General features: G+C 49.1%; 1 protein-coding gene across 2 annotated transcripts in view; it reads right to left on the bottom strand.

The window, feature by feature from the left end:
* POLA2 (DNA polymerase alpha 2, accessory subunit) overlaps positions 1-24583 on the bottom strand; it is a 25741-nt gene extending 1158 nt beyond the window's left edge. The window contains exons 1-17 of one of the 2 annotated variants that reach the window (XM_029208322.1): positions 24088-24583; positions 20521-20645; positions 19919-20010; positions 19646-19703; positions 16065-16171; positions 13661-13854; positions 12949-13037; positions 11544-11699; positions 10559-10621; positions 9819-9861; positions 6266-6390; positions 5645-5683; positions 4891-4964; positions 1790-1901; positions 1410-1516; positions 523-582; positions 137-263 (exon numbers count right to left, since the gene is read on the bottom strand). In XM_029208322.1, coding sequence (XP_029064155.1) covers positions 137-263; positions 523-582; positions 1410-1516; positions 1790-1901; positions 4891-4964; positions 5645-5683; positions 6266-6390; positions 9819-9861; positions 10559-10621; positions 11544-11699; positions 12949-13037; positions 13661-13854; positions 16065-16171; positions 19646-19703; positions 19919-20010; positions 20521-20645; positions 24088-24166 — 1650 coding nt within the window. In that variant the 5' untranslated portion in view covers positions 24167-24583. The remainder of the gene's footprint in view (positions 1-136; positions 264-522; positions 583-1409; positions 1517-1789; positions 1902-4890; positions 4965-5644; positions 5684-6265; positions 6391-9818; positions 9862-10558; positions 10622-11543; positions 11700-12948; positions 13038-13660; positions 13855-16064; positions 16172-19645; positions 19704-19918; positions 20011-20520; positions 20646-24087) is intronic. The other variant, XM_029208323.1, reaches the window with a different exon arrangement.
* Positions 24584-24848: the final 265 nt, after the last annotated feature.

Raw genomic sequence — 24848 nt, 5'->3', positions numbered from 1 at the left:
AGGCTGGGCTGACTGAGTGCCGTGCCCTGGGGCGGGGAGGGCAGCGACGGGGCGCTGCTCACTTACGCGTTTTACTAACATTTGTTTTCTGAGACTGGTTCTGGTGTTTCTGGGAAATGGTGGAGTTCAAACCTACCTTCACAAAGTATCTCAGCTCTGAAGGGGCTATGAAGACATCGGGGGTGACGGGCAGCTGTGCATAGGCGTAGAAATTCTCATAGTCGATGGCCATGGCCTCCTGGGGAGGGTAGAGCGGGTAGTAGCTGCAGAGACAGAGAGACAGTCAGCGGCAGCTGATTCAGGGACCCCCTCCCCAGATGGATTTCCTCTACGCCACTGGCTTCCACGGTTCCACAGACCGTCTCCCTTTCCTCTGTGTTTAGGGGACAGGATGCAGGCCTGTCATCCCAGGGTGGAGTTCCCTGGTAGTGGCCTGGGAAAGGTCTCGAGGTCAAGTCTGTCAGAGCTCCCTGACCCCTAAGCACTCCCTTCACGGTCAGCTACTCCGTCGGGCAGGCTCACCTCCGCTGAGTCAGGATGTGCTTGAGTATTCGGCTGAACCTGTCTGAGGTTCCGGAAGAACTAGGAGAGGAAGAAAAGCAAGAAACGGAAAGTGGAACCTTGTTTATCAGTGCCTGTTTCTCCTCGGGGAGGATTTATTAAACTAGAGAGAAGCGACGTGGCTAAGGCGTGTGACAAGACGGCACCTCTGGGGAAGTTTAAAGACCTGCCCGCAAACGCTCGGTCTCCTGAGCAGGACACTGGGTTGAGAAGGGAAAGAGCAGGAACCCCTTGCGACCAGGGCCCAGGCAGGCTATCACCAGCTCCGCATCGTGCCAGTGAACGTGGAGTCTGTCCCGGCGCGAGGCCAGCTGTAGCCGGGGTGACCCTTGCTCCTCCAACCGGAGCCAACAAACACACACTCATTCTCGCCTAGGACGCAAACTGCTCCACACTCCTTCCCATCACGGCGATGCGAGAAGTGAACTGCTGAGCCTCAGTTCAACACATCTGGCTGTGTCTGATCCTGTGCAGAGCTACACACTGTTCTGGAAGGGGGAACACCCTGCGGGGTGAATTCACAGTCACCCTCTACAAGCAGGGACATCTTGTGTAGGTCACAAATGTGGCAAAAAAAGAAAAGTAGATGAACTTCTATGACTAGAAATTAAGTGCAAAGACAGAGTGGATGTGGTCCTTCAGGGTCTCAAACACCACAGAAACAAGTGATAACAGAAACACATGCATCCCACCGCTCCCCTTGGGTGCAGAGAAACTCAGTGGCCAAAGGCTTTGGCAGAAAGTGCTGCTCTAGGGGCTGCCCTCTCAACCCTGCCAAGCAACCCCTTGGCCAAGGACAGGACCAGGATCCAGAGGAACTGCCCGTGGGACCGAAAAACCCTTCTCACCTACTGATCTCCTCAGCCCCCATGTGGAGCAGCAGATCGGTGGATGTCAAGCCAAAGATCATCCCATTTATGGAGAGCGTGCAGGGCTCGGACACAAACTGCACTCGCTAAAATGAGAAGGGTGGGACAGACGTTTGCACACCAAAGCTAGAAACTTCTTCCCCATGAAAATGGGGGGTCTGCAAGGGCTGGGGGGACCAGTGAAAGGGGGACCAACCCAACGGACAGTAAATCACACGTCTGCCTGTTACAAAGAGAAGCTTAAGACGCAGGTACCACGTGTGCCTCAAAGGCGCCCCCGCCCTCTGCTTCTGGGACGAGTTGGGTCGCCTTCGGCACGTTGGACTCTGGCTGCCTGGTCGAGGAGGGGACGCTGGTACCTTTTTGTCCTCCCGAGGCAGGTCGGAGCAGCTGAAGGGCGGCTGTGGGTACACGGGCTCGTGGTGCACGTCTCTCAATGATGGGACGAAGATAAGGTGTGAGCCGGAGCTACTTTGCCAAAAAAAGCATCAGAACAGGAAGGAAAATGAGTGCAGCTGAGTTAGCATAGCTGGGTGACAGACTTAAAGGGTCAGAGCTGGACACAAGAGCCTACTTCCAGGGAAGAAGTTCCGAACGGAGCTCTCCTATGAAGGCGGGGTGCCGTTCCCCATGGGACACCAGGAATGAGAGACGATCTGTCCTAATTTACACACAACCACCTGGATGGGGCTCATGGCTCTCTCCCAGGACATGCTTTCTCCTGGCTCCGTATGATGTTCTACTCGAGAGAGGAAGAGGACTACTGTTTCGTAGAAAAAGGGGAGAAGAAACGGAGATCTAGGAAAGCAGGAAAGACAAGGATTTGACTGAAAATCCTCAGAGCCAGACCTGAAGCCAAAGTTCTGACTCTTCACACTGTGTGAACAGACGTGGCTTTTAGGCGTCACGTAGCCTCCCTGGCTGGGGGCCTCTTCCCTCGGGAGGGACCCGGCAGGCTGAGCAGATCTGGGCGGGGAAGGCACGGCAGGTTCTGGTTCGCCAAGAGCCCGCCCCGCCCACCCTTCCCGCACAGGGAATCAACGCCCTTGGTTTTTCTTTCTCAGCAGCCTGTCTTACAAAGATGAAAGAAATATCTAACAGCAACAGTAAAAGCAGAGATGACAGACATTTCCTTTGATGGAGGCAGGAGAATCTCTAGGGTTACAAGATGTAAGTGAAGAAAAACCCCGTAACTCTATAGAGGCCAACTCTTTAACCTCTCCAGCCACGCAGAAGAAGAAAGGGGGAAAAAAACCTGTCCTTGGCGGGGTGGGGTCTATTGTAAAGATGGAAAGTGTTACTTTGGGGCGAGTTTAACAGCCACCAATAGCTCTCACTTCTAGCGCCCTCTCTTGCTTAAGACGCAGTGGCTTCCCAGAGGCAGGTACAGGCACCTGTGCAGGTATAGGGACGTGGCTGCCTCTCACATGGGATAAAGGTGTTGGTGATGGTTGTCACACCTGTCACTTGTTTGTCAGGCCCGCTCAAAGCGTGAACTGAGGCTTCTGCAGCAGAAATTCAGAATCTTGAGACAAAAGGCACTTTGCAAATTATAGTCCCTTTGACATTGAAAGTTAAGTCCCTGTAAGTAGCCAAGTCTATGGATTTGGGTGCTGAAGTCTGGCAGACAGGCCGGGGGGTGACCCGAAGGGGACAGTCTGTGCTTCAGATCCCCGGGGCTCAGTCCGTAATGGACACGAAGGGCGGAGGCACGGCTGGCCGCCGTTAAGAGATGGACTTGCTCTGCTTCTGTGCAGGCTCTGGCAGAGCAACAGTTAAGGAGGAACCGGGCCTCTGGCTCAGGGTTATAGGCTGGCTGTAGGGGGAGGGATCCAAGAGAAAATTCCAACTATGCTGAGCATTGCACAACTTCATACATCATGGTGGGGAGGGGCCTTGCAGCCGCTCCCTCCCTCAAGCTCCCCCTCCCTCAAGCTCCCCCGGCTCTGCTGGGCTCTTGCTGGGCTCTTGCAGGGGAGGTGCTTCCTCACTGGCTCTGGTTTTCACTGATAAATCAGCTTAATGCTCTGCGTTTCTGACCTCTCAGAATAAAAATAAATTCCCCCCAAAGGAGGGCCATTTTGATACTGTTTTGGGAAGGGTGGGGCAGCCCCTCTCCCCCCAGGCACACACTGGCCTCAGATCAAAGTGCCTGGTGGTGCCGGGAGCTCACCACCAGGGCAACAATGCCTGGTTTGTTCTTTGTTTGTAGCACTGCTGTCAATACCATACGGGGTGAGGAGCCCAAAACAGAACCCCATCTCAAATCGAAAAGCACCCAGCCTGCGCAATGGCACCGCCCCGCAGTCCCTGCCTATCCCAGAGGGGACCTGAGGGCTGATAAAACAGGGATACCAGCCCTGCTCCCGTGTTTCGGGATTTATCTCCTGAGGAGTGCTAGGGGCCTCCAGGTCTGACAAACTCATTCAGGGTCACAACAAACCTGGGAGGCAGAGGGAAGGCACCTATGTTATCTCACTTGGAGGGAGGGAGGGGCAGATCCAGCTGCAGGCTGTCACCTGCACGATTCATGCCCCCGACTCTGGGGCAGTTGGGGGTGTTCTTCCCCAGTCCGAGAGGCCTACGACACTGGCCCATGCTGCTCATGCTGCTCGTACAAGAAGGTAGAGTTACAGCTAATCAAGCCTGAGATCAGGTCTCACGGCCAAGGGGCAGATTATACATCTTGTTTTAAAAACCACCTTTGTTACAGACTTACTTTTAAAAGCTTAGCCTCGGGAATGTTTGTTTTTGATGAGCTCAGCTACAGGAAGGCAGATCCCCAGAGGAGGAGATCCACCACCAAGGGCAATTTCTCTCAAACCCTGGCGCTGGAGGGAAGGGACAGGAAGCGGAGGTGTCAGCTTCCTGAAAAACTTTCTACTTCTAGCTTAGACTCTTCCTGGAATAGAGGCTTTTCTCTCAGTTTAGAACTGCCCATCTCTCATCACCGCTATGACCTTTCCCAGTCCCGTCCCTAGGGTCTGGGGCAAGCATTCAAGATCCCCCTCCCTCGTGAGTTTCTACGATGGTTCATACAAGCCGGCGGCGCCCGTGAAATGAGGGAAGCACTGACTCGGGGAAGGACTTGGGCTCACCCCAAACTCACTCACACAAGGGATTTTGTGCTGTAAGTCATCAAACGCCGCCCTGGGAAGATTCCCGTGGAATATGAGTTTATACAAAAGGGAGTGAGAGGAGGAAGGAAGGAAAGAAAGAGCACGGGAAGAGCGAAAGTCTGTGTAGCCTTTTCAAGTGTGTTTATCTTTGTGTTTCACAAAGACGCCTCCTCACTCAGAATCTGTGCACTTGAAGTTCAAGGGTTCTATCTGATCTTTGTAGTTCAAAAGGATATAAGGGTGGGAACTACCACGACTTTTGAACAGTTTCAGTTTCTTAATGAGAAGCCCTGGAGAAACTTAGGAAGCGTAAGGTTCTGCCCAGTATTTTGAACTCTGACCTTCGTGTCCCTTCGATAATCGTTCGTAGACATTGCTTGAAAACGTCTTCAAATGGGCTTGTCAGTAGACAGCTCTGCAAGAAAAGAGGAGACAGGTTTACAGGGGAGATGTTTGGCATTTATTCACTTGTTGAGCGCTTGTCAGATGACCCTGGGGGCCAGCCCCTGAGCGAGGAGCTGAAGGAGTCACAGTGGCCTCTGTGCTCCAGGAGCTGAGTCTAGCTGGGGGCAGGAAGGAGGCAGCGGAGAATCAGTCCTCCTGAAAGTGAGCCGAGGGGACAACTAGGAGGAAGAGCGTTTTGAAATCTTTTCTGTGGCAGGTAAAACCTCCTGAGACAAAGGGAAGAAATGTCCTCAGAAGGGTCATTTGTGTTTTAAGTTCAAAGGATGGCAAGATGATGTGGGTCATGGAGGTGAGGGTAGCAGTCAGGAAGGTACTTTCACAGGTGCACCTCCGGGACCCGCGGGCACCTGCCTCAGCACCAAGGGTCGGTCGCACACCAGGAGGACCGGGACTCGGATATCTGGATCCCCCTCCCCCAGCTTCCAAACAGCTCTGTATTCTGGTGAAATGAAGCCCTTAAATTCAGTACCTTTATTAAAAATGCCCTGTGATAATGCTTTCCTGATCAGCCACACGGATTCATTTAGGTTGTTACAGATGCAGGGTAAACTCAAAGAGACGAAAGTAACAGTGGGGGCTTGACTGAATGTGAGTATCCGGTATCTCCCCCTCCCAACCCCAGTCACTTACCTCTACCTGTTCATGCTTAGCATCCAGGAAAGGTCCAAACTGCAGATAAGCCCGCGGGGGAGAAACAAAGGTACCGAAAGAACAAATCAGAACCACACGTGTGTGTGAGTGCCCTCACATAGCCTCTCCTAGCAGTTGTCTGTCCAGGGTCCATCGTCCCTCCAAGGCCACCTGTACAGCCTGGGCCAGGCAGCAGCTGGGGCAGGGGCACCCAGCTAGTATCACAGGCAGAAGGACCTGACGCCTGGATGCTAGCTGTTTTGCCTCCTACAATACCGGGCTTTTTCCTTTCTCAACCCAGCAAGGGAAATCTACCTCCATGCAGTTGTATTGTGAGTTTTCAGAAGAGATGAGTTCACAAACTGGAGTAATGAGGCAGAGGTGGGAATACTGTAAAGTCAATGCAGGGCGGCAAAACAGCTTGGGCTTTTGGATTAATTCCACACACACCTCACCTCGCCAAAGATGTAGGCTGAGCACTAAAAAATATTTTTAAAAAGGAGGAGAGTCCCACACTCGTCCTAAAAATTTAGAACCTCATCAGACCTTTTTCTAAGACCGACCCCCCAGTTTTCCCATTGGTGCCTCCCCAGGTGAAGCTGTCCCAGGAGGGCCTCCTACCAGGATGCAGACGTCGGGCTGGTCACGGTTGATGATGGTGATCAGGTCAAGCAGGGGGTCAAACGTGATGCTGTCAGATGTGGTGTATGGCCCACAGGCCACCAGGACCATGATTTGCTCAGAATCTAAGAAAGAAAAGATCGTTAAGATGCGGATGAGAGGACGCTGGGATGGTGGGAGAAAGGACAGTTAGGGAAAGATGCCACGGGACTCAATTCACTGAGAGTCTCCTTACGTGTGCAACTCCAGGAATCCAGGAGGAGCAAGACCTCATCCTGCCCTCAAAGAACCCTCCATTGCTGGCAGAGACAGGTAAGTATGCAAACGACTAGAACTCGGTAGATATTTACCAGCAGTGCACGAGTCATGGTAGGGAAGTGGGCATCTGGAGAGACTTGATCAAAGTGCCGTTTGCTTACATGGTTTTCCTCCCAACATTTACTTTGGGGCGGGGGTGGGTTGGGGGTGTGGTAAAATACATATAACACAAAACTTACCATCTTAACCGTTTTTTTTTGGCTGTGCTGAGAGGCTTGCGGGATCTTAGTTCCCCAGCCAGGGATCGAACCCATGCCCTTGACAGTGAAAGAGCGGATCCTAACCACTGGACTTCCAGGGGATTCCCTCTGATCTTAAGTAAACATTTCAGTGGTATTAAGTAAATTCATAATGGTGTGTAGTTATCACCACCACCCCCTCCACAACTCTTTCTATCTCGTAAAACCGAAACTCTGTTCCCGTTCAACACCAACTCCTGCTCCCCCGGCCCCCACCCTCCCACTGTCTGTCTCTATGATTCTGACGACTCTAGGAACCTCGTCTGAGGGGAATCTTGTGGTATTTGCCTTTTTGTGACTTTGCTTACACTTGTAAGTAGGGTGTGCCGGAAGCCAGGGCAAGGCAGGGGCCCGGATGGCCCTGAGATTTGAGTGCTTGGTGTGAGGGACCATCTGCTGGTGAGTGCAGCTGGAGGATCTGGTACCTCGAGGAGTCCACAATGACAGGCTGGGGTGCAAGGCTTGGGACGGGAGACTCTTGTGTGATGGGGTGCAGGGCCATTGTTTTGGGGCACCCTTTTCCTCACAGCGTCTGCTTTCCTTGGGGAGAATCAGCCTCGTCCTCCATAAGCGCCCCCCTCCACCAGGGGGGGCTGTAAATTAGGTGCACTGTCCTCCCCTAGCCTAGGAGCAGGTATGGGACCCAGCTTAAGCCATTCACACTCTCCTCTGGATTCTGGAATCTCAAGGTGAACTACCCAAGGACAGAAAAAGATTGGTGCTGACCCACCCCAGCAGAGGTGCCTGGAAGAGACAGCGGGGGACTCCCTCCTACCTGGACACCTAGAGTTACTAAGCCCTAATCCGGGTTGTAAGCCTGTTCCAGCCACCTGTCCAGTCTGTGAGCTACCTGGATTTCCCCTAACAAATTCTCTTTTTCTTAAGTTAGTCTGAACCTGGTTCTGTAGCTTACAACAACAAAACCCAAAGATCCCTGACCCCCCTTTTTTTTTTTCTTTTTTTAATTAATTAATTTTATTTTTGGCTACTTTGGGTCTTTGTTGGCCACGCGTGCGGGTCTTCTCTAGTTGCGGCGAGCGGGGGCTACTCTTCGTTGCGGTGCGTGGGCTTCTCATTGCAGTGGCTTCTCTTGTTGCAGAGCACAGGCTCTAGGTGCACAGGCTTCAGTAGTTGTGGCGCACGGGCTCCAGAGTGCAGGCTCAGTAGCTGTGGCGCATGGGCTTAGTTGCTCCACGGCATGTGGGATCTTCCCGGACCAGGGCTCGAACCCGTGTCCCCTTCATTGGCAGGTGGATTCTTAACCACTGCGCCACCAGGGAAGCCCCCTTGACCTCTTAACAGGCAGTTTCATTAGTTTCCTATGGCTGCTGTAACAAATTACCACAAGCTTCGTGGCTTAAAACAGTACACATTTATCATCTTACAGTCCTAGAGGTCAGAAGTCCTAAAATCAAGGGGTGGGCAGGGCTGCATTCCTTCTGGAGGCTCTGAGGGGAATCTGTTTTCTTGCCCTTTCTAGCTTCCAGAGGCTGCCTGCAGTCCGTGGCTCACGGCTCCTCCCCCACCTTCGAAGCCAGCGGCCTAACATTTCTAATCTTTGTGACTCTCACCCTCCTGCCCTCCCTTATCAGGACCCCTGTGATTACACTGAGCTCACCTAGACAATCCCCATCTCGAGCCTTAACTCAGTCACACCTGCAAAGTCCCTTTTGCCATATAAAGTAATACGTTCAGGAATATATTCCAGGAATGAGGACCATTATTCACCTACCAGAGTGGCAACAACTCAACTGAGACAGAGAATTCAAGGGGAAGCGTAACACTCGCCACACCCAGCAGTGCCGTGCTGCTGTGGGGGACAAAGCTAATGGTTCTGAGGAGCCTACAGGAGACGTCAATCCCAGGTAAACGGTGAGTGCCAGGAGGGCCAGGCTCACGTCCTATTCTGTGTGTCCACACCCAGGGTGCTGTGAGCCCAGACACTGCTCACAAACTGTCTGTTAACAACCTACTCAACTGCTTCCAAAGGCTTCCCTGGCACAGCTCAGGCTCTGGGCATTTCAGCCCTGTCTGTTTTCTTCGTTACCTGAAGTCGATCCAGTACCAGCACTCTTGCTTCCATAAACACTTATTTTCTGAGAGAATGTGCAATGTCATAAACTCCTAGATTTCGTTCCTGATTCCAGGCTGCCACTAAGAATGACCTCACACGATATTAACGTGGAGGGGGTGTTGACAATGTGCTAGTGTCAGCCATCTCTCTGCTGATCCTCAGCAGTCTTCTGCTTTGCTTACAAAAATGCTTGGAATTGTTCTGAAGCAAAGTTTATTAAAATGTTCGTCTTTTCCCATCTAGGTTAGTGACCAAATAACTCTAGGCTTTCTGAGAAATTTGTCTAATTTTTAAATACATTTTTTATTTTGGAATAACTTTAGAATTGTAGAAAAGTTCCAAACATAGTCCAGAGTTCCCATATGTACACCTTTCACCCAGCATCCGCTAATGTTAATGCTAGCATCTTATACAACTATGGTACGTTTGTTGAAACTAAGGAATTAATGCTGGTATATTACTGCTAACGCCTGACTTTATTTAAATGTCACTAGTTTTCCCATTAATGTCCCCTTTCTCTTCCAGGATCTAGTCCAGGATATCACATGGCATTTACAGAAATTCTTTTAAAAATGGCTGCTCTTTAAAAATTTTTTTAAACTTAAATAAATAAATAAATAGCTGCTCTTTTCCCTTTTCAAAGCTACCTTCAAACACCTGTCAAACATCAGTCTTTAAACGACAGGCCTCGTGGAGTCAGAGCACAGGCGATAACGCTGACAGAGCCATGTAGGCTCAGACTCCTGGCCTTCCACAAAGGGCCAGTGAACCCACCAATTCACAGTCGCCCTTGGAGCTCCGGCATGGTGCTCTCAAACAGCTTGTGTAGCTTCCCTGGGGCCTGAGGAACTGCACTCCTGTACCCTTGTTCACCACCCTCCACCCGCACTGTTAGCAAAATAATGTTTGAAGCAAAGTTTACCTCCATCCTCTTCAGTGGGCTGATGGAACGGAAGTGGCACGCCCTTCAAACAGGAGAGAAGAAGCTACGGTGAGGTTTTGCCCCCGGCACTGTCTTTGGTCAGGAATGCAGTGGGTGCTGAATGGTGGTGTGTTTGCGGGTGTCTTGCCCCTTGGAACTAAAAGCCCACAGAGTTGATGGTCCTGCCATTTTTCTTTACTGAGTGGCAAAGAAACCTGGGTAGCACAAGGTCACGGCTAAACTCATAAAACACCCAGCAAAAAGCAGGAGCAAAACAGGTGCCTGCAGGATCAGGGTCCTGCTAGGCGAGGATGGGAGAGTAGGGTCCTGCTACTTCTCCTCGCATCCTCTGGAAATCTGTGGAGGATTGTTGCTAGAGCAGGGACTGCTAAGCTACGGGCTATGGGGCAATCTGGCTACCGCCTGTTTTTGTAAGTAAACTTTTACTAGCACACAGCACACTCGTTGGTTTACGGGTTGCCTATGGCTGCCTTTGTGCTACGATGGCAGAGCTGACATTGTGACAGAGACCATACGGCCTGCAAGAGCCTGAAATATTTACTGTCTGGCCCTTTAGGGGAACAGTTTGCGAGGCCCTGACCTAGAGGTAAGTCCTACTCTATAGACAGAGAATTGAGAAGCAAATAACTGGGCCCTTACAAAGGATGGGCTCTAGGACAGACAGAACCGCATACACTGTGCCTGCAGCAAACTGGGGGGGAGTGGGGGGACACCGGTACCTCGTAGAGTCTGGTGGCAACAAGTTTTCTACCAGTGGTGTTGATTCCTTCCATAACCACAACCTGAAAGACAGGCAGCAGACAGGCTTGCATCACAGGGGAGATGAACGGGAGGTCTGGAATAAGTTATACTCTGATAGAGTTAAAAGTATTGTCCAGGACTTCCCTGGTGGCGCAGTGGTTAAGAATCCGCCTGCCAATGCAGGGGACACGGGTTCGAGCCCTGGTCCGGGAGGATCCCACATGCCGCGGAGCAACTAAGCCCGTGCACCACAACTACTGAGCCTGTGCTCTAGAGCCTGCAAGCCAAAACTGCTGAGCCCGCGCACCGCAACTACTGAGACCGCGTGCCGCAACTACTGAAGCCCGTGCGCCTAGAGCCCATGCTCCGCAGCAAGAGAAGCCACCGCAATGAGAAGCCCGCGCACCACAAGGAAGAGTAGCCCCTGCTCGCCGCAACTAGAGAAAGCCCACACGCAGCAACGAAGACCCAACGCAGCCAGAAAAAAAAGAAGTATTGTCCAGCTACTCTCATTCTGTAATTGTAAACTTGGGGGTATTTTTCTAGAAAACAAATCAAGGGGGTTATGTTGGCATAATAATAATTGTACTTTAGATGGGTGACCTCATTTTACCTCTCTCCTGTGAGGTAGGAATTATCATCCCCATTTCACAGGCAAGGACACTCTGGTTTTGAGAGGTTAGTAACATCTCTGTAATCACCCGCCTTGTGGGGTGGAACTGGGGTTTGAACCTGGCAGCAGATCCCAGAGCCAAGGTCCGAGCATATGGGGGAAGGTTGAAATCCCTACACTGGTGTCCCCTCTTGGGCCTGAGCTCCAGCTACACCTCACGGCATCAGACGTCAAAAGCGAGGGGCAGCTGGCCAGTGACGAAACGCTCACTCTTGGAGCCACAGCCCTCTACACACACTACGGAGCAAACAAGCATGTCCGTGCCCAGTGGGAGACGCCCCTGATCTCACCTGTCCAGGAAACAGAGAATACTCTTTGAGCTCAGATAGATCCAACGGAATCTGAGCGCCTGAGGAATGCTCCCGATCTCCCTCAAGAATCACCGACTTGTGGTTCAGCTTCCCGTTGCTGTCACAGCCAATCTGGCCCAGCAGGGTGACGGGCTCCTGCCGAAGGTACACATAAGAATGACAGTCTTTGGGACAGGAGTTCAAAATCTGGTCAATGTAATGAAGAGCGAAACAGACCTTTCAAAACAACAACACACATTTTTTTTTGTCGGGGCATCATTTTGAGCCTGAGGTGACCACGAACATCATCACTGGCTCCTTGGGGTGGAAGGACCCTTAAAAGGCATCTAGTCTGCCCACCACCTAATGCTTGAGCCCCTCTAAGTGGCTGCCTGAGCCAGAGCATCTCTAGTTAAGGGGAACTTGCCCCCTTGCCACCCCCAGCAGCCTATGCACCGCATCCCTGGATAACCATTAACAAAAGCTCTCATTTACTGAGCTCACTAAACACCAGGCACCGTTCTAAAGGCTTACGTGTATTAACTCATTTAATCCTCACAACAACCGGAGGTGGATGCTATTACTGCATCCATATTACAGATGAAAAGAACCAGTAACAGAAAGGTTAGATAATTTAGTCAAGGTCAAACAGTGGGAGAAGCCTGGGTTTGAAGCCCAGAAGTTCGGTTCCAGGGCCATATCCTGAACCACACACCAGAGTGCCTCTTAACAGGAAGTTCTTCGTTAAACTGAGCTGAAATTTCTCTCTCTGTGGCTTCCTCTATCCTGTTCCCACTCCCAGGGGCAAACTGAGGAAGTCTAATCTTTCCCCACGAGATTGTACATCCCAGCCTCCCCTCCACTACTTCCTCCCAAATTCCCCCAAAACTTCCTTATATGACATGGTTTTGCCTATCTTCCCCAACTGGCCATTCTTTTCTGAATGCAAACACATGACAGAGGTACCATAAAGAATCTTTGAGAACACATCTCCCCTTAAAGTACGTTCTAGAGAGAAAGCGCTGGTGCACGTGCCAGATTAAACTATGACATAAAGACACGATTGGCAACACTTGGTCCCTAATGACAGAGGCCAGAGAAGGGGAGAGACTGTGAGTCACCGTTTCTGGAGATCCTCACCTTGCTGCTGTCCTCATATCCTGATACTTGAATGCTTGAACCCCTCAATCTTGGTTTACATGCAAGACTCTAATCCAAGTGCAAAGGAAATGACTTTCTCTGGTCACAAAACCAGAGAGCACTTATAACCCATTTTACCAAATTCATCCCAGATAGATGTTCTAACTAGAAGGTAGACGATTAGTGAAAAGGAAGCAGGAGGCTGCTTTTTCATCGATTTAAAAGAACAATATCATTCAGGAAAGATTATTAGAATAACTCTTACTTGTGCTGTGACTAGAACAGGAGTAAAAGCCTCAATCTTGTAATGCTCCTTGAGCTCACTGCCAAGTTCTTCTATCTTACAGGTCAGAACTGAAATCCCAGAGGGCAGAAAGTGTGTTTAAGACATTTCACTTGCCGAGAAGAGAAAACATAGCACCTTGTAAAACATTAAAGTCAGTCATTTTACAGAAGCAGGAAGGGTGCCTAGGACACCGGCCAGTTTGTAACTTTCTGAAGGCCGAGCCAATTTCCCGATATTGGGCTGCTGAACCCGGCCTGCCATTTGGCCACAGGGGGTCACGCAGCACAATCCCAGAGTCAGTCCGGCTCCCACCCTAGCCTTCCTCTCACTCAGGTCGTCAGGGAGGTTTAGGGGAAGCCAAGCCCAACCTGGAAAGCCTTCCATTCTTCACAAGGAAGAAGCCATAAGTGTCTTTGCTTCCTTTAACACTTTAATTGGCTTTCTTTACACAGTTTAAGTGGTTGTTACTGGGAAACGGTTATGTGCTTTCTCTTTAGCAAAGTGATGTGATTTGGGAGAATTATTGAGAGTTATCATCTCATATCCTTTTACTAATAGGGGCACCCGGAGGACATCTATCAAAGGCAACCTTGAAACTTGTTCTACCAGCCTAGCTGAAGCTTTGTTACTGACTCAAGACCCTTCCGGGTGGTTTTATATCCTCCAGAATTTCAAAGAGAAAAACAATTACCTTCTCGAATGTCTGGGAGCTTCTGAAACATGGATTTGTAGCTCCCGGTTAGTGGCTCTGGATACCCCAAGACCTTCACGCTGATGTTACTGGCTCCTTCTCTCCCGGACCAAGACATCACCTGTGCTGAGCCAAAGGAGGTAACCACTTCTCCTCGGTTACTTCTTGAGCTGTATTTCTGAGAGGGAGTAGCACTAATTGGAAGCAAAAGACATTAGTGTTAGTGTGTTCATACCTAAGAGGAGAGAGGAATAGGATGAGGTTACCTTTTGAAAATGGAGATTTGGAGGAACGTCAGTCTGGCCTCACATTTTATAAATCTAATCAGCTTAATGGGGTTGGACATTCTGGACCTTTAAAGAATTTCAGGAATGAGGGGGTTAAGGAACACCAAACGTGTTCAGAGGAGTTTCGATGCAAGGACACATTTTAAAAGGTCTTCTCCTGGCTTAAAACAAAGTAAAACAAAACCCAAACTCTGAATTGATTAAAAAGCAAGTTCCGAGTACTATTTTCTTCTTATGAATTTTCAGCATTTGTTAGAACATCATCAGAGCCTGGAACTGTGGATAAGCCAAAAGTTGCTGTGCATACACCTAAGACCTCACGACATAGTTCAAGGTAGAAACAGCAATGAAATGAAGTTAAATGAAATGAATCAGCTTTCCCCAGTGTCTCTGCAGGTGGACGCATAATGAGTTCTGTCAGCTGGTGAACAAACACTCCCATTCTCCGAGTCTCAACGGACGAGTTCTCGTATTTCCACTCACTGACTGATAAATTCCACCTCCAAGGACACACGGGTATTGCTGATCTGCTTAGAGGACAGCGAGGTCTTCTAACCCTTTGGTCATGAACACAGCGTAGAGAGAGGTCCAATTAAAACAGGCTTCATTTAATGTTCCGACACTCTGCAGGAACAAGTTCTATGGGGGCACCGTTGCAATGGGTGCCACCAGTGCCTCCTTTCCAGGGAGGCCACAGAAAGCGAGCTTGATTAATTACCTTTATCTCCAATGCTGCCTCTACCTGAATAATTTAGAAGTTACTTTCATAAATTACAAAGCCAGTTTCTAACGTCAGCTTCATTGGTGTGCATTAAAAAATGACTAGGCAGCACATCGCCGACTGCTCCGAGCTCCTCCCTGTGAAGCTCCATGGGGTGGGCGTTACAGCCGGCCCTTTAATGCAGGGAGTCGCTCACAGGGGGTCAGCTGTAGACAGATCTAGGAGTTGCAAAGCCTTGCTTGTTGAGAGGATAGAACTGCTGTCATGGTGCCAGCACCTATGAGAACCATCTCTGTACACCACACCAACCATCTCTGTGCATCCAAAGATGCCCTTCTAAGTCTGGAAAGCTCACTGTGGAAGCCAGTTTGAGAACTCCCGAAAGCAGGAGTGGACCACACTGAAGTCAAATCGTCCCTCAGAATCCAACCACCGTTCAGCTTGAATGACGGCTATCATCTCCTTTCTTTTTTTTTTTTTAATATTTTTTGGCCATGATGCGTGGCTTGCGGGATCTTAGTTCCCCGACCAGGGATTGAACCCAGGACCACGGCAGTGAAAGCACCGAGTCCTAACCCCTGGACCGCCAGGGAATTCCCTATCATCTCCTTTCTAATGTGACAGGGCTAGAAAGTCTTAAGCTCTGCTCTGTCTAGAAGAAGTGACTCCTAGCAGCCAAGTGTTTCCCTAACTGGTTAACATTACTGTTCCTTTGCCTCATCCTGATGTGGCAGCGCCTAGAAACCTTTCTTCTCCTCAGTAGAGCTCTCATCTATGGAATTCTCTCACATAAGACATGTCATTTATGGATTTCCAAAAGTCACATGTGATCTTTGTGGATTTATGTGCAGAGGTGGCAGCAGGGATAAAATACCAATTAAGTTGGTGTAGATTCACAGTGACAAGAAAACTCTCAGAAACTAGTTGTAACCCGAGTGAGGGACAAAGAACAGGTTACGCAACATTATGAACAAAGATACGTGCTTTTCTTTTTTAAAAATAAATACTTCAGATAAAAAAAAAACCCAACAACACACGAACTAACAGAAGCAGGTGGAAACCTATTTGCCTCTACTGGCAAGACTCAAAGGCCTCCCAACTTCTGAATAGACAGGTTGTTTTCAGTAGAAGATATCAGTTCCTGATCTAGGAAATGAGCCCCAGAAAAGCGGGTGGAAAGTGAGTTCCCTTAATTACCGTAAGAAACAGTAATTTTCCACACAGGACAAGAGAGCAGGGAGGGCAGAGAGCCGTAGGCTTTCCAGCCAGCTCACTGCAGAGGTAACAGTCCACTCATATTCATTAAGTCATGCTGTAGTGTCAGCCGCCACTAGATAACCAGAGAAAGGGAAGGGCAGGCCTGCTGTTGGGCAGCTGAATTAATTATGAGCCATACCTTGGAGAGAAACTTGATGGTGACAGGAGCTGATGGGGGCTTCGAGTAGACACACTCCTTTTTGTGAGGGGGGTTTCCGGAGTGGTGATAGCTCGCTTCTGAGAACCCTAGAAACAAAAGAGGAAAAGGGCCCAGTCACTCTAGATCCAGGCTGCTAATTAAGTGTACAGTTCCTTAGGAAGAAAGGGAGAACGGTGCCCGAATGAAGGGCACAGATAGGATAGGGTTGGTTTTCTTCTTAAGGCCCATTTTCCAAGTATAATCTCAGAGAGAAATCCTCGTCAACTGTAACCCAGTATTCATCAGTATCATGTCTCCATTTGGGAGGCAATTATGAAACAAACGCCAACATTCCCCAAAAAGGATTGCCAAGCAGGCGATCCGTCCTCTCAAATCACTCACGCGTTCACTTTCCTTCCCCACCTCTCTTTGCTTTACAACAGCTGTGAGTTTTGCTATGCATACGGTTCTGACCTGCGTGGACACATTTTCCTGACAAGGGATGGGACCATGTTACTATTTATTTTGGCAAAGTCTACCACGCATTTTCAAAATTAAAGAAGGGAGTGACTCCAGGCAGATAACATGAGTGAGCTCATACTTGGAGAGGATTTAGCAAATGCCTCACTGATGGTCACTTCTGTTTTCTGGGTTTTGCTCATCAAGAATCCAGAGATGCCCAGAGCAGAGGGTGAAACCCCCAAATCCCGAGATCCATTGCTCCCCAGAGTCTGGGACGACCAACTGTGGCTGAGGAATGACAAAATCTTTGCCTGGACGGCAACCAGGCGGCCAGCTAGTCTGCAGACATTCCCCTATCCTTGGGCTCCTCCTGGCTGCAGGTTTAAGTTATGCCACCAAAGCTGCCTACAGGGGTGACGATGAACAGATGGGAGAGAAAGGATTCAAAACCACCATTAAGGAGCTGGAATGGAAACTAGATTTTAAAAAGACCCTTATGCTACCAGCCTTATACAAGAGCCATTTAAAAATATTCCTTCCTAGGGCTTCCCAGGTGGCGCAGTAGTTGAGAGTCCGCCTGCCGATGCAGGGGACACGGGTTCGTGACCCGGTCTGGGAGAATCCCACATGCCGCGGAGCGGCTGGGCCCGTGAGCCATGGCCGCTGGGCCTGCACGTCCGGAGCCTGTGCTCCGCAACGGGAGAGGCCGCAACAGTGAGAGGCGTGCCGCAAAAAAATAAATAAATAAAAAATAAAAATATTCCTTCCTAGTATTTCAATATTTTTCCAATTAAAAAAATCCTAATAGTTGTAATATTATTTTGAATATGAACCTTCACTTAAGTAATACATACACTGAATTTTTTGCTCTATATTAATTATGAGCATTTTCCCACATTGTCACAATCTTCATCCTTTTTAGTAGCTGTGTTGATTGAACTGATATACAATAATTTACTTAACTACTTCTCTATTTCTGGGTGCATTTGTAATTTCTGGTGACTATAAATAATGCTGAGATGCCCATTTTCACACACATAGCTTTTCCTAGAATTTGGATTTTTTTTTTTTTTTTCGGTACGCGGGCCTCTCACTGTTGTGGCCTCTCCTGTTGCGGAGCACAGGCTCTGGACGCGCAGGCTCAACAGCCATGGTTCACGGGCCTAGCCGCTCCGCGGCATGTGGGATCTTCCCGGACCGGGGCACGAACCCGCGTCCCCTGCATCGGCACGTGGACTCTGAACCACTGCGCCACCAGGGAAGCCCTGGGTTATTTTTTTAGGGGAGACTCTTACTAGGGACGATTATTGGGCCATAGGATGGTAAAAATTTTATGGTTTTGATATATTTTCTCAAACGATTTCCCCCAAAGACCCTTCTAATATACAGTGGGCTACAGAACTCTAGGTCTCCCAGGACACGGACAGAGGATGGGACTCGGGGAGAGAGCAGAGCCTCGCGGCTCTCATCCTCAGACCTTGCGGTGAAACCTGATTGTGTCAGCAAACCAGCTCCAGCTATGCTCCTTGGGGGTGCGCTCACTCTAACCAAGCTCAGGAGACTCACTGCTAATGCTACGTGCCAGTTCATTCACCCGTAATGAGAAATACCGAGGGACCACAGTCTCATATCCTGGGGTGAGCATATCCTCGCACCACACAGGAACCCAAATTGTAGCCAAGGATGCCAGCTTATTCACTTATTAGCATCATAATGCCGACATCATGGGAACTTCAAATCCTCAGGCGAACGCATCTCTCCCTAGCAGGAAGGACACGTGGAGAGCCAAGATTTATGGTGAGCATGGGAGCAAAAGTGTAGCTGTCAATTGCACAAGCCAAATATTTAATGGTGACAAGCTAAGACCACTGACATATTCACCTCTGTAACAGGGGCGCCCCTGCCCCTAAGATCTGACACTGGCACTGTTTGGGTGGGAAAGGCCAAGGCTTGGCTCTGACTCTGTCATCATGCTGCCACTGATGCCTGACAGTTTCCGTGTGATGGGCACTGTTCTAAGCATTTTTCCTGTTTCTAGCCCAGCCCCATTCTGCCTCTCCTCTGAGCTTCAGACACATATTTCAAATTGTTTGCTCATTTCAACCCAACTCTCTCAGCTCTGATTCCATGGTCACAAATTTCAATCCGTGATTGAGCCTCTTAGGTACTTTTGTAGCAGGAATGGGGTGTCCTCGATATGGTATTTCAGCCATCAAAAGGGTGTATACGTCAACAGTAAATTAAGTAAATTGGCATCTGACTTATGCAACAGTCTACTGAGAGCTGAATTACCATGAGTCAGTCCTGCAGGACACTGTGAACATTTTCGCTTTCTTGCTCTGTACAGGCACACCTAAACTATACACCTTCTTTCTTACAATGTAATTTACTTTGAAAGATTAAGGCTTACTCTCTGGTTAAGGATTTCCGCAAATGTATTTTCTATAAAGAGTAACTACTATTGATATTACTGAATACATTGCTTTGGGCTTGGCGCTTTACACATTCATTTAATTTTCAAGCCCTCTGAGATAGGAGATATTATCGGCGCTGGCTGCCAGCTTCTTGAGGGCAGAGCACACCCAAACCTGTTTCATTCACCAGTTCACCCAGTGCCTGGCATATAGTAGCTGCTCAATAAGTGAATGAATGGATCCTGATTTTAAAGGAAAGGAAAAGGCAGCTCAGAGAGATAAAAGCAACTCACTCAAGGTCACCGAGGTCTCTGACTCAGGCATGGAGGGCAATGCTTTTCCACTGCCCTACTCCACCTCTCACACTGGGCTCCAACACCCAAGTCGGATCATTCAGTTACAGTCCACTTGATACAAAACTAGGCAACCATTAAAAAAGAGTAATTATGGAGAAGTTGCATTTATAAAAATTTTATGATATTATAACTGAAGAAAGCAGGACAACCATGTGTCCACAAGGACGGCCATCAGGCAAAAACATCTATGCATGTGATCGGAAAGGATGATGCACAAGTGGAAGTAGAGCAGGAAACTGTATGAGTGGTGAATTTTCCCCCTTAGAACTTCAAACGCTGTGCTGATATTTTTAGACTAAAGAAAAAAATGCTATGTGTAGAATGCAATTTCCAAACATGGCACACGCACCTTAGAGGGTGTGGTGTAAGCATTCAAGAGGGTCTCCTCTTCCTCCTCCACTTCAATTCTAAGAACACTGGTTAAGAGAAACAATAAACTTCCACCCAAAATCGAAGGCAAGGGTTGCTCAAATAAGAACTCTGAGTATTAGTTACATTGGTTGCTTGTTTCTAAAATTATACATGCAACAGATAACAATAATGCAATGATAACAATAACGATAGATAAATGATGAAATACAATATGTGGTTTGATGCAAAGGCCTTGAGCAGAAAAGGATACAGCTCTTGTATGGAAACGATGTCTCTGGCTCCCGCATGCCCACTGTCCTTGGAGGCACCGAGCCTGGCTTTGGACAATCTTTTGCTCAGAAACTGAGGAAGAAAAGATAATGAATATATTATTCCATAGTCAAGTAATAGAGGAGGCGTTCCCCACAGCCATGAGGTAATAATGGGCATTTGAAACATAATCAAAGATATAAAATTCCTCAAAGGAAGAATGCAGAAGATGCACGATAGACCAAAAAATTAAAGACTTCACCTGTGACTGTTTCCCTACAACACATAACAGTTCTAATATTAACACCAATTATTTGTTGAAGACACAGTTTTAGGCACGTCCATTCTCATTTCATTCAATAACCATAAAAAGTACAGATCAAGAGAACCACTGAGAGGAGAGGAAACTGAGGCTCGGAGCCATTAGGTTAGTTGGTCCAAGCTCACACTGGGACTGAAATCCAGGCCCGACTCCAAAGCCCACACTCTTCTCAATACAGCGCACTGTCTCCCGACTGAGTAGACGCGGAGAGTTACGTTATCAGTTTGCCTATAGTTTGTTCTTTTTTCTTCTCTTTTCCTTTTTTTTTAGTTTGTTCTTACCTCGTGCTCAAAAGAGTTTAGGGTCTCTGAGGTGAGGCAGTCTTTACGTGTGCTGGTGCAGAAGGCTATAAGCTCGCCAGCCATTCCCTCCTCATTCTGTCCATACAGAACACACAGCTCTATCACTGCAGGGGGAAATTGGACACGTAAGAACTTAGTTCATTGCTTGCAGCTTTCATCTTGAAAAGTGAAAATAATCCTCTACTTAAATTCATTCAAAATTTATTCAGCACCTACTAGGGACAGGCACTGTTCGAGGCCCAAGGACACAGCAGTGAATAAAAAGAGACGCACCCTTGTCCTTACGCAGCTCACTATGGAGGGGAGACAGAAAACAAATAAGTAGGGCTTCCCTGGTGGCTCAGTTGTTGGGAATCTGCCTGCCAATGCAGGGGACATGAGTTCGAGCCCTGGTCTGGGAAGATCCCACATGCCATGGAGCAACTAAGCCCGTGTAACACAACTACTGAGCCTGCATGCCACAACTACTGAGCCCACATGCCAGAACTACTGAAGCCCGCGCGCCTAGAGCCCCTGCTCCTCAACAAGAGAAGCCACCGCAATGAGAAGCCCGTGCACCGCAACTAGAGAAAGCCCGCATTCAGCAACAAAGACCCAATGCAGCCAAAAATAAATAAATAAATTTAAAAAAAGAAAAAATAAAACAAATAAGTAAAAGACGTACGTTAGACAATTAAATGTGCTTTGTAGGAAAATAAAGCTTGGACAGGGATGGGGGAGTGGGGGGAGGGGCTGGCAATTAAAAAAAATTTTTTTCCCCTGCGCCACCAGGGAAGCCCTGGGCCGGCAATTTTAAACCCAGTAATTAGGGAAGGCTTCATTGAGGAGGTGACATATTTTTTTTTTTTTTTTTTTGGTACGCGGGCCTCTCACTGTGGTGGCCTCTCCCGTTGCGGAGCACAGGCTCCAGACGCGCAGGCTCAGCGGCCATGGCTCACGGGCCCAGCTGCTCCACAGCACGTGGGATCTCCCCGGACCGGGGCACGAACCCGTGTCCCCTGCATTGGCAGGCAGACTCTCAACCACTGCGCCACCAGGGAAGCCCGAGAAGGTGATGTTTGAGTAAGGACTTGAAGGAAGTAAAGGAGCGAGTCAGACAGTGTTGAGGGGAAGAGCTTTCAGGCAAAGATCCTGAGGGAGAAGCAAGATCGGTAAGGCCTCTGGGGCTGGGATGCACTGAGGAAGGAGGCGACAGAAGACGAGTTGAAAGGGTGAAGGGGGTGCAGACCGTTGGCCACTGTAATTATTGAGCAAGCCAAGAAATCACCAGAGGGTTTGAACAGAGCAGTAACATGATCTGACTTCCACTCAACAGGGTCACCCTGGCTGCTGTGTTAAGCAGACTGAAGGGGACAAGGGCAGAATCAGGGGGACCAATTAAGAGAGCCATGGCAAAGTCCAGGTGAGAGATGATGGTGGCTTGGATCAAGGTGGTGGCAGTGGACGAGGGGGAGAAGTGGTTGGACTCTAGGTGGGAAACACTTTGAAGGTAAAGCCAGTGGGATTTGCTGACTGGATATGGGGTGTGAAGAGAGAAAGGCGTCAAGGATGATGCTGTGGGTTTAGCCTGAGCACCTGGAAGGGGGCAGTTAACTGAGCTGGGGAGGCAGCAGGAGGAACTATGAGGAGAGGAAGCAGGAGCTTAGCTTTAGACACGTGGAGTTTAGATGCCAATCAGACATCCAGCTGGAGACATCTAGGAGGCAGACCAGCCCACAGATCAGGCAAAAGGTCTGGGCTGAGATATAATTTGGGAGTCATCAGCAAACACATGAATGTGAACCCAGGAGACCAGGTGAGATCACCAAGGAGCCGAGTGTATCTCGGGGCTCCGGATGCGGGTGAATCCGCAAAGGCTGAGAGGAGGTGACGCGCATGGTAGAGAACACCTGGGAGGAGCATCCAAGCAGCTATGAGAAAAAACGTGTTTTAAAGGAGAGGACACGATAAATGGCATCAAATGCTGCTATTCATCCAAACGAAGACTGAAAATGCATCCGTGGCTTTAGCCAAGTGAAGGTCGTCGGTGACTTTGAGAGGAGCAATTTCAGTGAAGTGGTGGGGAGGAAAAAGCTGACTGAAATGGGCATAAAGAGGAAAAATTTGAAGAATAGGTAATCCTGAGGAGGAGGTTTGTTGTAATTGGGAGAAGATAACTGGAGTGGGAAGGCGGGACAATGGAGTATTTAAACGGAGGCGGTCTAACAGTCACATTCTTAGGCTATTAGGAAAAAAAACCTTATAGAGAGAAAAACGGAAAATAAGGGGAGAATTATTAGAGTGATGTCCTTGAGGAGGAGAAGGAATGGGATTTAGGACTCAAGTGGAGCATGTGGCTTTTGCTAGGAATATGGAGAATTTATTTACTGTAATGGGAGGAGGCAAGGAATATGGCACAGACACGGGTCAGTGGGAAGAAGTAATGGGGGTAGCTTAAAGAAGTTTTCTAATTCCTTCTAATGCTTCTCAGCAAAACAGGAAGTAAGTTCATTGGCTGAGGGTGAGAGTGGGACAGAAGGCTGTTAAAGGCGCGGCAGGTGACGAATAATCATAGGAGACTCAGGGTGAACAGACCAGGGAAATATGGTATGACTGTCAGGCAATATTAAAGTCCCAGCGAGGTTAGCAATTATGAATTCCAAGTCTAGAATTCCAACAGCACTGCCAATGTAGTCCTAAATGAGATGAAAGCCTTTATAAATTCTCTTGTTTTGATTTCAGGCTCACCAAATAAATTTCTGACTATGACTGGCTTTCTCATTCAAGTCTCCTGTTAGGAAGAGAATGCCCTGGAGATAAAAACTTGGAGTATTCTGGTCTCTCATAAATTACCATGTTTGCATCCTGGTTTTATATATTAAAAAAGAAGTTCAATATGCTGATGAATGATTAAGGCAGGTGCACAATCACCCTGATTCTAAAACTGAGACTGTCCACCCCTCCAAAGACTTTGCTTCCAACAACTCCTTACACTGCCCCAGACCCTGACCGATACGATGGACCAATACAATGCAGCACTGGACTCGGGCACAGGAGACCTGGTTCACAGACCAGCTCAGGCAATTAACTCTCCTTATTTGTTTCTCCATCTGTAAACAGCTGACAAGCTCCTTAAAGTTCCTTCCAAAGCTCAAATTCAATTTTAGGAACCCACCTCAAGGGACTCAGATTTGCACAGACCACCAACAGTTTTGATGAGAAGTGATGGTTCAGCAGAAGTTTAGGTGTAGGCTGGAAAGGGAGGAGCCAGGAATAAAAAGCTACTTTTCAAAACCCCAACATCTCTTGCTTTGTTATTGAGCTTTAAGCATTTTCCAAACTCGGTGAGACTGCGCCGATTTAAAATCGCTCTTCATATTCTTATTTTTGATTTGGGAATCCACGCAGTACCCTGTGAGCGTTTCACAGTCCTCACATCCCAAATCTCAATACTCAGTTTAACTCATCTCACAAACACGGAGAAGCCCCATCTAGGGGAGGTGAACCTCGGAACCGAGCGGGAGCGTGAACCTGGGCTGGGGTCCAGGGAGGGGGCAAGGGACTCACACTTCTCAACCAGAGCCTCCTCGCATTCTAGGCCGAAGATCTCCAACTCCTCCACCAAGAGCTGGGCGGACACGGCCATGATGACCCAGGAGGAGGGCCGGGGCCGGGCCCACCCAGCTCCGACCTGACGCCAAGAAACCCACAGGCGTGGAGATCGATGAGCAGGACGAGGTCCCTCTGATCCTTTCACCCTCCGAGGGACCGAGACGGAGAGTGACCAAATGGCCCAAGACCTCAGGCCGTCGGAAGGCCCCAGCCGTCAGTCACGGAGAAACACGTTTTTTCTTGAAGCCCCCAAACGCCTAAAGGAAGAGAGCAGAAATCTTGAGAAGTCGTTCTCCTGGGGAGAACGTCCAGCTTCCTAAAAGCCACCACGGAACATCTCAAGGCCGGGATCAGAACAGAGCAGCCCGGAAAAACCCGCCAAATGCTTTGTATGCCGCCCGCATGCGCAAGACCCGGGTTCAATCCCACCCTTTCCCCTCTGCTTCCTGTTCCCAGTTCCCGGAATATACGCGCGCACGCGCGTCCGAGGGCGCGTGCGCACAAACGCCTGCGCGGCCGCTCGCGCGCCCCCGCCTGGCGGTCGGCCCGCCCTACGGCGGCTGCGCAGTTATCCCTAGCCGGGCGCGAAAGTAGGGCCTGGGCGCACAAAAACCCGGACTCCCAGAACCGAAACCGCGGTTCTGCACCAGCCGCCGATGCCTTGATTCCCGGGCTTCGCGAAGCTCCGTGACGTATGTTCGTCACCCTTTCGTTCC

The sequence above is a fragment of the Monodon monoceros genome, unplaced genomic scaffold, assembly GCF_005190385.1.
Source record: "Monodon monoceros isolate NGI ecotype Baffin Bay Population unplaced genomic scaffold, NGI_Narwhal_1 Super_Scaffold_7, whole genome shotgun sequence".
Taxonomy (NCBI): Eukaryota; Metazoa; Chordata; class Mammalia; order Artiodactyla; family Monodontidae; genus Monodon; species Monodon monoceros.
Note: the sequence above shows the minus strand (reverse complement) of the source record. Positions and strands in the feature narration are given on the sequence as shown.